Source organism: Gracilinanus agilis, chromosome 1, assembly GCF_016433145.1.
Source record: "Gracilinanus agilis isolate LMUSP501 chromosome 1, AgileGrace, whole genome shotgun sequence".
In the NCBI taxonomy this organism is placed as follows: domain Eukaryota; kingdom Metazoa; phylum Chordata; class Mammalia; order Didelphimorphia; family Didelphidae; genus Gracilinanus; species Gracilinanus agilis.
The window spans coordinates 340,552,873-340,566,192 of NC_058130.1; the positions used below are offsets into that span (position 1 = coordinate 340,552,873).

Consider the following 13,320-nt stretch of genomic DNA (forward strand, 5'->3'; position numbering starts at 1 on the left):
TAGCCATCATTAGCCCAGCAGCTTCTCAGATTTATCCTCGCGCTCAGTGTCTGTTCGCGATCTATTGGCTCCTGAGGTCTGAGTTCTGGTTTTTTCCAAGGTCAAGCCCCCTGGTGGGCCCTCTTGCTTGATCCTCTGCCGGAGGTTTCTTTACAAGTCTCAGGGCACTGCTTCCACAGTCGTATACCCGTCTGCACTGGTTCCCCACTTAGGCTTTAGTTCCTGGCTGTGTCTGCCTCCACCCATGCCTCTGCTCAGCCTGCACTCTGCGCCCAGCGTCCTGCTCCCGCGCTCAGATTTCGCCTGCGTTTTTTGACTTAATGGGGTCCTAAGTCTTGCTGCTCTCAGGAACAGGTCCCGGAGCTGCTGATGACTCGATGGGTGCCCCAAACTTGCTCTATTTCTTTTTAGCTGGGTTCGGAGCTATAGATGAGTGTGGAGGGGTTGGGGGTGGGGTGGTTGCTCAGCCCAAGATTTCGTGAGGGCTGTTTCACCCCTTTATAGCATGGAAATGCCTCGATTCCATGTACCTTCCACGCTGTGCCCTGTTGTGGGGGTTCCTCCGTTCGTCTGGACTTGTTTTTATGTCCCCTTGAGGAGTTTTGTGTGTTTCGGTCAGGAGAGGTTAAGAGCTGCTTCTTACTCTGCCGCCATCTTAACCCGGAACCCGTGATGTTTTTCTTTGAATCTCTATGTGTAGTGAAGCACAAGTTCTGGGTTTATAATCCTAAACTCTCATTTTTAGGCAGACTGATTCCACAAAAGAAGGCCGATTACTCCTCTCTTCACATTTCTAGGGAATAAATCTGAGGATTTGGGGTAGTTTTCTAATACTTAAACACCCCACACTGGTATACTTCCTCCTCCCACCCCCTTATTAATTATCAGCTGATCAATTAGTTAGCCAGACTTAATTAGCTTTTAGAAATGATTTTTTGTTAACATAGCATAACAGTTGGTACGGCATCCCCTCTCACCTTCCACTAGTACACACCGAATCCAGGGGAAAGAAGGCTCAAGTTTAAAGAGCACATGTGGCAAAGTGTTATCTTATAGGTCTTGGTTGCCAAAAGTCATTTTCCCCTTTTGTCAAACACTCATAAAGTCCCCCTTAAACATGGCATAGCTTCTGTTCTTGAGTTCTTCATAGAATTATTTTTCTTTTTTTTTTAATCTATTTAATTAATTGATTAATTAATTAAGGATATTTTTCCATGGTTACATGATTCATCCTCATAGAATTCTAAACTTGCCTTTCTTCACTATGTCTAGTTTGTCCTTGTCTCTTGATGTAGATACCACCAGCAGCCATTACTTTTCTAAGGACATTGCTAGGATGCTGATGAGAAGCCTAAGACTTCTGATGCTTTAAAATTCACAGTCACCCCTTTCTCAAAGGTGGGGAGAGATTGGAGGAAGAAGAGATAAAGAGACCTCTCTAGGAGTTGTCTCTTAGGGACTTGACTATAATTCAAGGAGCTTGCCATTCAAATGGCCAGATTTCAAACCCACTTGTTATTTTATTCAAGCCCCACAGAACATGACTAAGATTCTCCAGCTAACCCCAGTAAATTTACTGTATATTGTCATTTAATATCATAAAAATAGCTTTCAACTATTTCCAAATAGATCAAATACTTTTTTGTACCCAATTCAATGACTTTGATTAATAGAGTAGAGGTGTTCTTACTTGATTAGGGAGGCAGGGTAATTGATTGATTCTTGACTGCTAGTCATCTTTTTTCATAGCAGGTAGTGCTGCCATATTACACATTGGGAACTTAATTGGTGTTCAGTAAAAAGAAAACATTTCTACATTAAAAGACATGAACGCATATTTCTCTTTTTATTACATTTACCTTAAGGCTAAATTATATATTGTTGTTTAAACTTTTTTTAAAAATGATCTCTTACTAGGATATTATACTAACAGTAATTAGAAAAAGTAGAAAGTTATACCATACATTTGAATTATTTTGTGTTTTAAATGCAGTCAGAACTGGATGACTTGGAAAATTAAAAATGGGGAAAAACTTTCTTCTATCTCTAGATGAGTCATGACAATCAGTTTCCTCATTTAGAATAAGATGATAAGAATACATGCATTGCCTACCAAGCAAAGTCATTTTGGGGAAAATACCATTGTAAACTTTTAAGTAGTTTAATTATGAATTATTTTTTAAAAAGATAAAGAATATAGAACATAGAATATTATGGCCAACAACTGATTAATAGCTTGTATGAAATCAGCTAAAGACTTGTGTCCATTTCCCTCTAAGCAGACAAGGACACTTCAGAAAGAAATTATGTGAAATTTGAGATGTTTCAGCAAAAAGCATAAGGATGGAATGGTTGGAAAAAACAACCACTCCATCTCTCCTGCTTTAGTTGCAAAACACTGGAGATAGAAGTAGGGGGTACTATTCTTGGAACAGAAAGTAGTTTGATTATGTGAATATGTATATTGATCAAAGCCATGATTATTTTCATGTTTCTTTTATCAATGAAGTCTAAGTGAAAATAATCTTACTTCTGAGCACTGGTTTTGTATCACTAGCTGTCTGATGGCCCTCTCTTCAAGGATTCCCCATTAACATTTCAAACTCATTTTGCAACAGAACTCGTCATGTTTCCAATTAAACTCATCTTTCCTCTAAACTTCTCTTCTTCTGTTAACAACCTTTTTCACTCTCTGAGTTACCAAATTTATAACCTTGGTGTTATCTTTGATTCTTCCCTTTCACTTACCTTCACATCCAACTAGTTATCAAGTACTGTTGATTCTACCTATACAATTACTCAGCATTCCTCCCTTTCTCTTCATTTATTTAGCTAAAGCCCTACTTCAGGTCCTAAATGGTTCCTTTGTTTCCAGTCTCTTCTTTCTCTAATCCATTTTTCACACACCTACAGTAATACTTGTCAAAACACAGAGTCATAAGGCACTGGTCCAACCTTGTCGTTCCCTGCTTAGAAACCTTCAGTGTTTGTTCCATTTTCTTTATAGATGGTTTGGCTTTTAAGGTTATACACAATGGAGTTCCTACTTGCTTTTCCAGACTTTCACATATTTACATTTCAGTCAAACTGGACTATTCCTAAACTTGACGCTATTTATCCTGCTTCCCTACATTCCTCCAAGTTGTTCTTCATAGCTTGAATATACAGTCTGCTCATATTTACCTCTTTGCATCCTTATCTTCCTGTAAAATGATATTCAGGTATTATCTTCTCTATGATGCCTCCTCTGATTTTCCCAGTTATTAGGACTTTTTCCCTTTTATCACCAAGGAGAATCTAAACTCCTTTAAGGCAGATACAACAGGAAAGAATCTTAGAGGCTATCTATTCCAACTCCGAGATAACAATAGCTAGCATTTGTATGGTGTTTTAAGATTTACTTTATATATATATATATATTAACTAAGGAAACAGACTATATGACTTCCTCAAGATTACACAGGCAATAAATAGGAGTTGTACCCTAGTCTCGTGACTTGCTTTCTTTCCACTGTAATAGGTTTAAAATGAATCATTGTGAAAAAACAGAAAAAGATCTTGTGCTTATGCACTCTGCCATTGGTATATCTTTTCCATCTGTAAATGGTGCCCTTTTCTGTCTCCTTATGCAACTCTGCCTCACTTAAATCCAATTCACTAAGAAGTCAAGACATCACCTGTGGTTCAATGGTCCACTTCAAAAAACAAAGGATGAACAACAACAACAGGTATAATTTGAAGTGTTTCAGAATTTGTTAAATTTACTTGAAAAGTGAAATTTCACTTTTTCTATTTCAAGTAATAATCCCTCTGGAGTATGATTGAAAGCACTTTAGGGTAAAAATAAAAGTCCACACCCAACACTTTTAGGAAGAGACTGAACATCAGTAAAGAATCCAAAACAATGCATGTATAAGCAGTGAAATTTGTGGATGATTGCTTGACTTGGTGTATCGTTTCAGTAATGTCTGATTCTTCGTGACCTCATTTGGGGTCTTCTTGGCAAAGATACTGGAGTGGTTTGCCATTTTCTTCTCCAGCTCATTTTATAGCTGAGAAAACTGAGGCAAATAGGGTTAAGTGGTTTGCCCAGGGTCACACCGCTAGTAAGTGCCTGAGGCCAGATTTGAACTCAGAAAGATGAATTTATGGTGCTGTCTAGCTGCCTGATTGTTTGACTATTAAGATAAGAGATATATTTCAATAGTGTTGGCCTCTTGGTTGCAGTCAGTCAGTTAATGAGTATTTATTAAGCCACTTCATTTGTGCCAATCATTGTGCTAAGTAAGTATTGGGATTACTAATACCCTAGCAGAAATAAAGATGGTTCCTGCCCTCAAGGAATTTATATTCTATTGGGGGAAGATAACACATAAAAGGAAGCCAAGTAGGGGTGGTGGGAGAAAAACATGAAGGTAGTGGCAAGATAGAGAAAGAGAGGAATGAGACATGGCTGGCCTGGGTACCCTCCTTAAATGGAAATTCTGAAAGAAGTTGTCAAATCAGAGGGAAAGGCCACCAGAGTAGATGTGTGAATTCCAGGCCTTTGGGAGCACCTGGTAGTGTTGGCACATCTGTGTTCTGGAATAGTAGGCATATAAAGGAATAATAATTCTATTCTCTCTTGATTCTTCTTCTCTTGCAGTTTTGTTTTTGAACCTGAAGTGGACCATGCTTTCGGTACTCCCCAACTGACATCAGGCCTGGGCCAGATTGTGTCCCACAATCAATCTGCATCTTCTCACCTGCCACAGGTCAGCAGAAGATGGATGACTCCCATAGGGACAGGACATCCTTAGTGAAAGGTGCTAAGGACATTGCCAAAGAAGTGAAGAAACAAACAGTGAAAAAGGTGAATCAGGCTGTGGACCGGGCCCAGGATGGCTACACCCAGAGGTCCTACAGCCGGTTCCAGGATGAAGAAGAAGATGATGATTATTACCCAGCAGGAGAAACCTATGATGGGGAAGCCAATGATGACGAAGGGTCAAGTGAAGCAACAGAAGGCCATGATGAAGATGATGAAATTTATGAAGGTGAATATCAGGGCATTCCCAATCTAAATCAAGGGAAAGACAGCATCGTGTCTATTGGGCAGCCCAAAGGTGAGGAATATAAGGATCGCAGTGAACTGGAATCAGAAAGGAAAGCTGATGAGGAAGAATTAGCCCAGCAGTACGAGCTAATAATTCAGGAATGCGGCCATGGACGTTTTCAATGGGCTCTTTTCTTTGTCCTGGGGATGGCTCTCATGGCAGATGGCGTGGAAGTATTTGTGGTGGGCTTCGTACTGCCAAGTGCTGAGACTGACATGTGCATACCAAATTCTGGATCTGGATGGTTAGGTGAGACAATTTGTTATGGTTATTAATCTAGTGACATGAAGTCTTTTAACTGAACATTATTTTCTCTCGCTCTTTCTCTCTCTGTGTGTGTGTGTGTGTGTGTGTATGTGTGTGTGTGTATACACACACATACATACATATATAATAGAAAAAATGTCACACATTTAAAGAGGAGGAGTACTTAAGGTGGGATCCATGAACTTTGTAAAAAATATTTTGATAACTACCTTTTAATATGATTGATTTCCTTTGTAATCCTAGGTGATTTTTAAAAATTCATTTAAAAATATTATTCTGGGGGGCAGCTGGGTAGCTCAGTGGATTGAGAACCAGGGCTACAAATGGGAGGGTCTGGGTTCAAATCTTACCTTAGATACTTCCTAAGCTGTGTGACTCTGGGCAAGTTACTTAACCCCCATTGCCTAGCCTTTACTGCTCTCTTGGAACCAATATACAGTATTGATTCCAAGATGGAAAGTAAGAGTTTACAAAAAACATCATTCTGAGAGGTGGCCTATAGGCAGAGGTATGCTAATAAATATTTAACAACCAGCTTTCTGTCAGAAAAATGTACACAGGACACACTTTTATATTATTTTATATCTTTAACATTTCCCTTATTGCTTTCTTAAGTTTGACAATCAAAACAAATAAAGCAAGTCTTGATTTATTGTATTTGCTTGCACTAAAAATTTAACGATCATCTGTGAGCTGGCAAGATCTGTCTCTAGCATACTACTGCAATAGACTTTACTCTACTGCAAAAGGGGTCTATTAAAAAAGGTTAAGAACCTCTGATTTAGAGCAATATATTTTTATATATATTATCATAAGATTTTTTCTTTACCAACTTTACTAGAGGGCTTAATTACTATATGAAAATAATATGGTAGCAATTTTTTTCTCCATAAAGGAGATAATTACAAAGCATTGGAATAAAATCTGATTTTCAAATAACATTTAATATTAATATTCTAGTGTAATAAGCAAATGGTTAGATGTCTCTGGATTCTGCTCCTTTTAGTGTTGTCTATATGAATATGTGGGATTTTTTCCCCTCCTAGTCTATCATTTCTTTAGTTTTAAAAAGAATTCTCTTAAAGATTTTCTAAATAGGCATTAGAGGTCATATCTGTTTTTGGCTAATCCCTTAATTCAGGTTCAAGATTTAAATAAAATGAGACATTTGTAGATCATCTAGAAATTTACTGATGGGCATTAACTTAACCATATCATAGAAAAGATCGTCAATAAACATTTATTAAGAGTCTATCATGGGATAGCTGGGTGGCTCTGTGGAAGAAAGCCAGGACTGGATATGGGAGGTACTGGGTTCAAAAGTGGCCTCATATACTTCCTAGCTGTGTGACCCTGAGCAAGCCACTTAACACCCATTGCCTAGTCCTTACCACCCTTTTGCCTTGGAACCAATACTTAGTGTTGATTCTATGACAGAAGGGAAGGATTTTTTAAAAATAGTCCATTTTGTGCCAGGCATTGTGTTAAGAGTCAGGCATACAAAGAAAGGTAAAAGTTTCTGCTCTCAAGGCCCTCCCTGTCTAATAAGAGAGAAAACATGCAAGCAAGTAATAATGCAGGATGAATTAGTAACAGTTAAAAGAAGGAAGACGCCAGAAATAAAAGGGTTTGGAAAAAACTTCACATAGAATGGAAGATTTTAGCTTTGCCTTGAAGGAAGCCAGAGAAGACGTTTTCAGCAGAGATGAGGATGGGGAGCATTCCAGTCATGGAGGACAGCCAGAGGAAATGCCAAGAGTTGGGAGATACCATTTCATGTAAGGAAGCCATTGTCACTGGATCACAGAGTATGGGCAGGTGTATAAGGTATAAGAAGCCTGGAACAGTTGGGTAGGGGAGAAGTTATGAAGGGCTTCAAATACCAAATACAGACTTTGGGAGGTAATTGGGAGCCACTGGGGTTTATCAAGTAGGAAGAGGTGGTATGAGTAGACCTGGACTTCAAGGAGGTCACTTTCATAACTGAGTGAAGTATAGCCTGGGGTGGAGAGAGACTCACCTGCAGGTTATTGAAATAGTCTGAGCATGAGATAATGAGAGCCTACACCAAGGTGATGGTAGTGTTGGAAAAGAGAAGGGGATGTACAGTGTTACAAAGGTACAATGGACAGGTCTTGGTAACAGATTGGATACTCAGCAAGGATATAGCGCTGGTTTCCATAGAGGTAGCCTCCCTCATCTCTGTATAGAAATTAGTCTGGTCAGCAGGGAAGGATGTGATGACTCTCATGCTATGTCTAAGGGGCACTGACTTCTCCAGGCTGGCCACTTTTATAGCCTTTGTCTACCAGGAAGCTGAATCGATGGTTTCAAGCCTTAGACTTCTGTAACAATTAGGTCTTGAGAACTGTTTCAGTACTTTTTAAGAAAAAACAAACCTAGAAGATCTTGGGAAAAGCTATCTAAGTTCACATGGCAGGATCCTAAGAAGTATTGCTCCTACCACAACAGGATAAATGATGTTTTCTCTGGTGATTTTTTGAGTTCCCTGCAATCCCTGTTAAGAGTTTTAATGCATTCTGGCTAGGCTTGACCCTTTCCCTATGAGGTCAGCAGTGACAGCTATGCCAGATAGAATCACAATATGAAGACATACAGTACTAGAGACACTGACAAGCAGAATGTACCTTTTTTCTGGCTTGAATATAAATAGTACAATTGTGCAAGCCCTCAATTGTCTTTATGTCAAATTGGTGGCTTTGGTGGTCCAGTGTGTGTGTGTGCGTGTGTGTGGTGTGTGTGTGTGTGTGTGTGTGTGTGTGTGTGTGTGTGTATCCAGCTCTCTGATTACCTTAGGATAAGACTGCATAATTTCTGTCAAACATAGGTCTATGGAATAATATGTGGTTAGATTTTATAGAGACAGACTAAGATCAGAATTACAGGCGTGGTAGGGATATACAGGATATAAGTATGTGTCTTCATATGTCTTTTTTGTGTGAGTGTTCCAGGGATGCTTTTTATACAATCAGTAGAGTTAGTCATAAGCTTAGCAATCAGTATAATGATATTTCTGTCCCTTAAACTCCTAGATTTTCACATCTGGTTTCAAGTATTTCCTAGCTATGTGACCTTGGGCAAGTCACTTAGCTCCATTGCCTAGCTCTTATTGCTCATCTGCCTTGGAACTAATACAATATTGATTCCAAGACAGAAGATAAGATTTTTTAAAATCCTAGCCTAAACTCATTGTTGTTCAGTTATTTCAGACAAGTCCGATGCTTCATGACCTCATTTGAGGTTTTCTTAGCAAAGATATTGGAGTGGTTTGCTATTATCTTCTCCAGCTCATTTTATGGATGATGAAACTGAGGAAAACAGGGTGAAGTGATTTGCCCAAGGTAAAACAATTAGAATGTTTCTGAAACTGGATTGGAACTCGGGAAGATAAGTCTTCCTGATTCCATACCAAGAATTAGATTTGACAAGTGGCACTTAATTTTGGACAAATATATGTTTAAAATATATATGTCAACGTGGCATAGTGGATAGAGTCTTGGAATCGGAAGACTTGGTTTCAAGCCCACCTCTAACATGGATTGGCTATACGACTCATACAACTTTTTAAGGTACCAGGTACTTCTCTCAATACAGAAGTTGCAAAGTAGGTGTAAGTCTACAATGGAAGAATTGGAAGAGGGAGTTAGTTACCCTTATCAGGAATTTTCAATACCAATGAAGTGTGTATGTACACACAAAACACACACACACACATACACACACACACTTTAGGAAATAGATCCAGAGTCTTCCTTTAACAGTTATGTATCATTGTATATCACAAATATTAGTGCCATAAATTCAAAGTGTGTATTTTTTAACTGGGCAAGGCGGTACCCATTTGTAATCACTGCCACTTGAGAGATCCAGGCTGGTTTATTGAACTTAGTTCTGAGAAGCAGTATGCTAAGCTGATTGAGTGTCTATACTAGATCTGATACCAATACATTGAGCACCTGAGAGCACTGAACTACCAATCTGACTAAAGAAGGGCAAACCAGTCAAGGTCAGAAATAGAGCAGGTCAAAGTAGTGGGATTAAGTCCATGTGTGACTGCTGCTACATTGTCAGTCTGGACAAGATACAGCTACCCAGTCTCTAAAAAAAGAATATTTTTAACACCGTGTTCTTAAATGCCATTAAGCACATGTATGGGAAAATGTTAATCTTGTACATGAACAATGTATTCATAGTTCTTGCATTTTATACTTGATTACTGGCATATATGTATGTTCATATGTGTAAAAATATATGTATACATACATATATCCTATATATACTATCAGGAAAGTTCCTTGATCCATCTGAAAAATATATATTATAGGGACTCCTGCAAGGGGGGGTAGGACTTTGATGAACCCTTTATACCTCCTAAAGTAGGGGTTTCACTGATGGTGGCTCCCTCTAAGATTAACTGGCTGGCTACACTGTTGGGGGACACACCGTTAAGAGAAACCACTCCTTTGTACTGTCTTGTAAAGGGAGCTGACAAACTCTTCTCCCTTTTGTTCTTTCCCTCTTTTGGCTGAATCAGAATCATGTTGGGGTCCTGGGGGGGGGGTCACCATCAGAAGACTTTAGTACAACAAGGCATATGGGAACCACGTGGTAGCCATGTAAAGTGGTCATGTGCACCAAGGATGGTAGCCATACCATCTTTTGGACATAGAGAAGGCAATAACTATGATCACAACCAAGAGGATGCAGAGTGCCTGGACCCATAAGTAGGAGTTCATAAACTCCTACTTATGGAGAAGTTTTGAGAGTTCCTCCTCAGTGGAGTTGGATCCCAAACAATCACAAAATCAAGAGTTCCAGAAACCTACCTTGTATCAAATAAGAAGGTCCTAGCTTATGACTAGTACTTGATCCTGAAATTTAACCTTCTAGCAAAAGAAAATCATTGAACTACTGTAAAGCTGGAGAAGACCTTGAGAATCCTCTAGTTTAGCCATCTCCTTTTACAAATAAGAAAATGGAAGCCCTGTGTGGCTTAAGACCACACAGGTAGGATGTAGCAGTCAAAATTCAAACAAAAATGCTTTGACCCCAGATTCTGAACTCTTAACCCTAAATCTTCAAATAGGTACTGTAGTACATTTTCAAAATGTGTATTCTAAGCCTGAGTATCATAGAGAATATGTATATTTATAATGTGATATCTTTGGAGTTTTGCAGGAAATTAAAAAGCACAGTGTCCTTATTACAAAAGGGACCACAGCCAGTTAAGGACTAAAAAAAGAGAAGTGTGCCATATATGAGAATTGAGACCAAGTAACATTTCCCATGAGTCTTGTGAGTCAGAGTGTAAAAAAAGCTTTAGTATGAGTTTAAAGTCATTGATTATTCCTGACATTCTTATATAGCACAGTACATAGAAGATGGTGTAGACTAATTCAGCTAACCTTCCAGAATGTTTTGCTCCTTTAGATGATTGAGTTAGATCATTTCCTATTTCTCCCAGTGTTGGTTTCTTAAATTGCTTAAGGAAAAGGAAATGCAATAAGGTTTGGGAGGAAAACAGATTGTTGGAGAGTATTTTCCATGTCTTTCATATACATGATCTTTCCTTCCTTATATCTCTCATTAAGTACTTACTATGCACCTATTTTGACTTATTTCATAGGATTGTATAATCTGTGTATTTATTTCTCTACTAGATTGCAAGCTCTCTGAGGACAGAAACTGGATCTTGTTTTTCTTTGTATTTCCCTCAATGCCAAGCATAGTTCTCTATGCATAGCTGGTACTTGATAAATGTTTGTCAAATGTAATGTTCTTGAAGTATTTGAAAATATGTTTTCAACCATTAACATGCAGAATATATTCAAGAAAATAATCATTGCCATTTATATAACTGTGTATGCTATCACATTGGAGCCTCACAAACCTTTGAGATAGATACAGTACTATAGACACACACTACATATATGTATATATATATGTATGTGTACATTATATGCATATAAACTCATACATATATACACATAAATTATATATACACGCTAATATATTTATACATATACACATAAACTCATATATTTACATATGTGAGTGTTTTCTAGAGTTAATAAAGTTAAGGAGGAAATGTTAATAATATAGATTAAACTTAAAAATATATTGCATATACTTTGACTTTTCAGAGAGCTAGATGTTAGCATAGTATATCTATAGTATTATATTCACACAAATATCATCAATGGTACTAAATACACATACTTATATAATATTCATATGTATACAATCAAATACCATGTATGTTTTCCATAAATATGTAAAGAAATCTCTACAATACTAAATAATAGAAATTCCCAAATATAAATCTGTATCCCATCAAGTAATATGCCTATGTATTCCATAAAAAAATACATGTTAGGTTTGTATGTATTTAGTACCATAGATAATATTTATGTATATATATATATTGTACTATCAATACTAGAACATATTAATTTCTAGCTCTCTCAAAAGCCATGGTATGCACAGCACACTTTTAAACTTAATCTACATAATTAACATTTCTTCCTTTAACTTTCTTAAGCCTAGACCAGTGATTCCCAAAGCGGACGCTACCTTCCCCTGGTGGGTGCTGCAGCGATCCAGGGGAGCAGTGATGGCCACAGGTGCATTTATCTTTCCTATTAATTGCTATTAAAATTTTTAAAAATTAATTTCCAGGGGGCTAAGTAATATTTTTTTTTCTGGAAATGGGGTAGTAGGCCAAAAAAGTTTGGGAACCACTGGCCTAGACAATCAACAAAACAATAAATCAAACCCTAATTTATATTTTTATATATCTATATGATTTTGTGTGTATATGTTACTATAGGTAATATTTCTTTTTATAGAACTAATGGAGACTCAGAAATGTTAAATGACTTACCTGGGGTCACAAAATTAGTAAGTATTAGAGGAAGGATTTGAACCAAAATCTTCTTGCCTCAAAATCCAGCAGTCTATTCCATAGACTCCAGTGTCTTTTTAATGCATTTCCCCAACCCTCGCTTCTAAATTATTTTTCTCTTTGGTGAGAGAGTCTATTCATTACAAAGCCTTGGATAAAAGCCTTTTTCACAATTCAATAAAAAGAAACATTTCAGCAGAATGTTTCAAGTGGAGAGAACCAAGGCTACTTAGAATCTCATCTGAACAGTTTAGTATTTCCAGACTCAAATTATAGAATAAATATCTTTCCACATTGGTAACGCTAGTGAATATATTGCAATGTATTAAATTCTAAATTCAGTATTAAAAGATTAACAGACAAAGGGAAAGAGGGATCTGAGCTAAGCCCTGCCACTGCTTCCTTATCTCCTTCAAGCTGTACCAAAGCATTGTAACACATGAGGTTCTCTTATCAGCAGGTCCCACAAAACCTAATGATATTCACCCACCCGTAGGTGATTTCCAAAAGTGTAGATAACACTGCAGAACAATTGGTACAGAAATATTTCCATCCATCCACAAATGTTATTTGCTTTAGTGAAATAAATACGTGTCCTCAGGAATATGTAGTTTTGCTCCATGTTGTGAGAGTTCCTGATAGAAGCACTTAAACAGCATCATAACTGGGCCTTCCAGACTTGCATTTCAATTATTCTTTCCATTATAATTTCACTCATAATTGCATCCTAACTGAGTCTTTTTAGACAGGCATTTAAATTGTTTTTCCATTTTCATTTCATCATAAAATAGCTTTGTAATATAATTACCACACTGAGCCATTGCTATGGGACCAAGACTTTACAAAAGAAAAAGAGGCATGGCCTGCATTATGACAGTTTGGAAAACATATTTCCAAAGTGCTTTCCCCTTGAATTAATTCATTCATGGATTCAGTCAATCAACAAATATTCATTTATTGAGCACCAGCAGTGTACAAAATACTATGCTAGGTGTACTGTAAAACATATGGTTCCCTTGTTACCTGGTCTCA

At 37.6% G+C, this 13,320-nt stretch overlaps 1 protein-coding gene across 1 annotated transcript in view; it reads left to right on the forward strand.

Annotated features, from left to right (window-relative positions):
- The first annotated feature begins 4,682 nt into the window (after positions 1 to 4,682).
- The window catches only part of SV2C (synaptic vesicle glycoprotein 2C), a 210,629-nt gene continuing 201,991 nt past the window's right edge, over positions 4,683 to 13,320 (forward strand). The window contains exon 1 of the mRNA XM_044663106.1: positions 4,683 to 5,345. Coding sequence (XP_044519041.1) covers positions 4,766 to 5,345 — 580 coding nt within the window. The 5' untranslated portion in view covers positions 4,683 to 4,765. The remainder of the gene's footprint in view (positions 5,346 to 13,320) is intronic.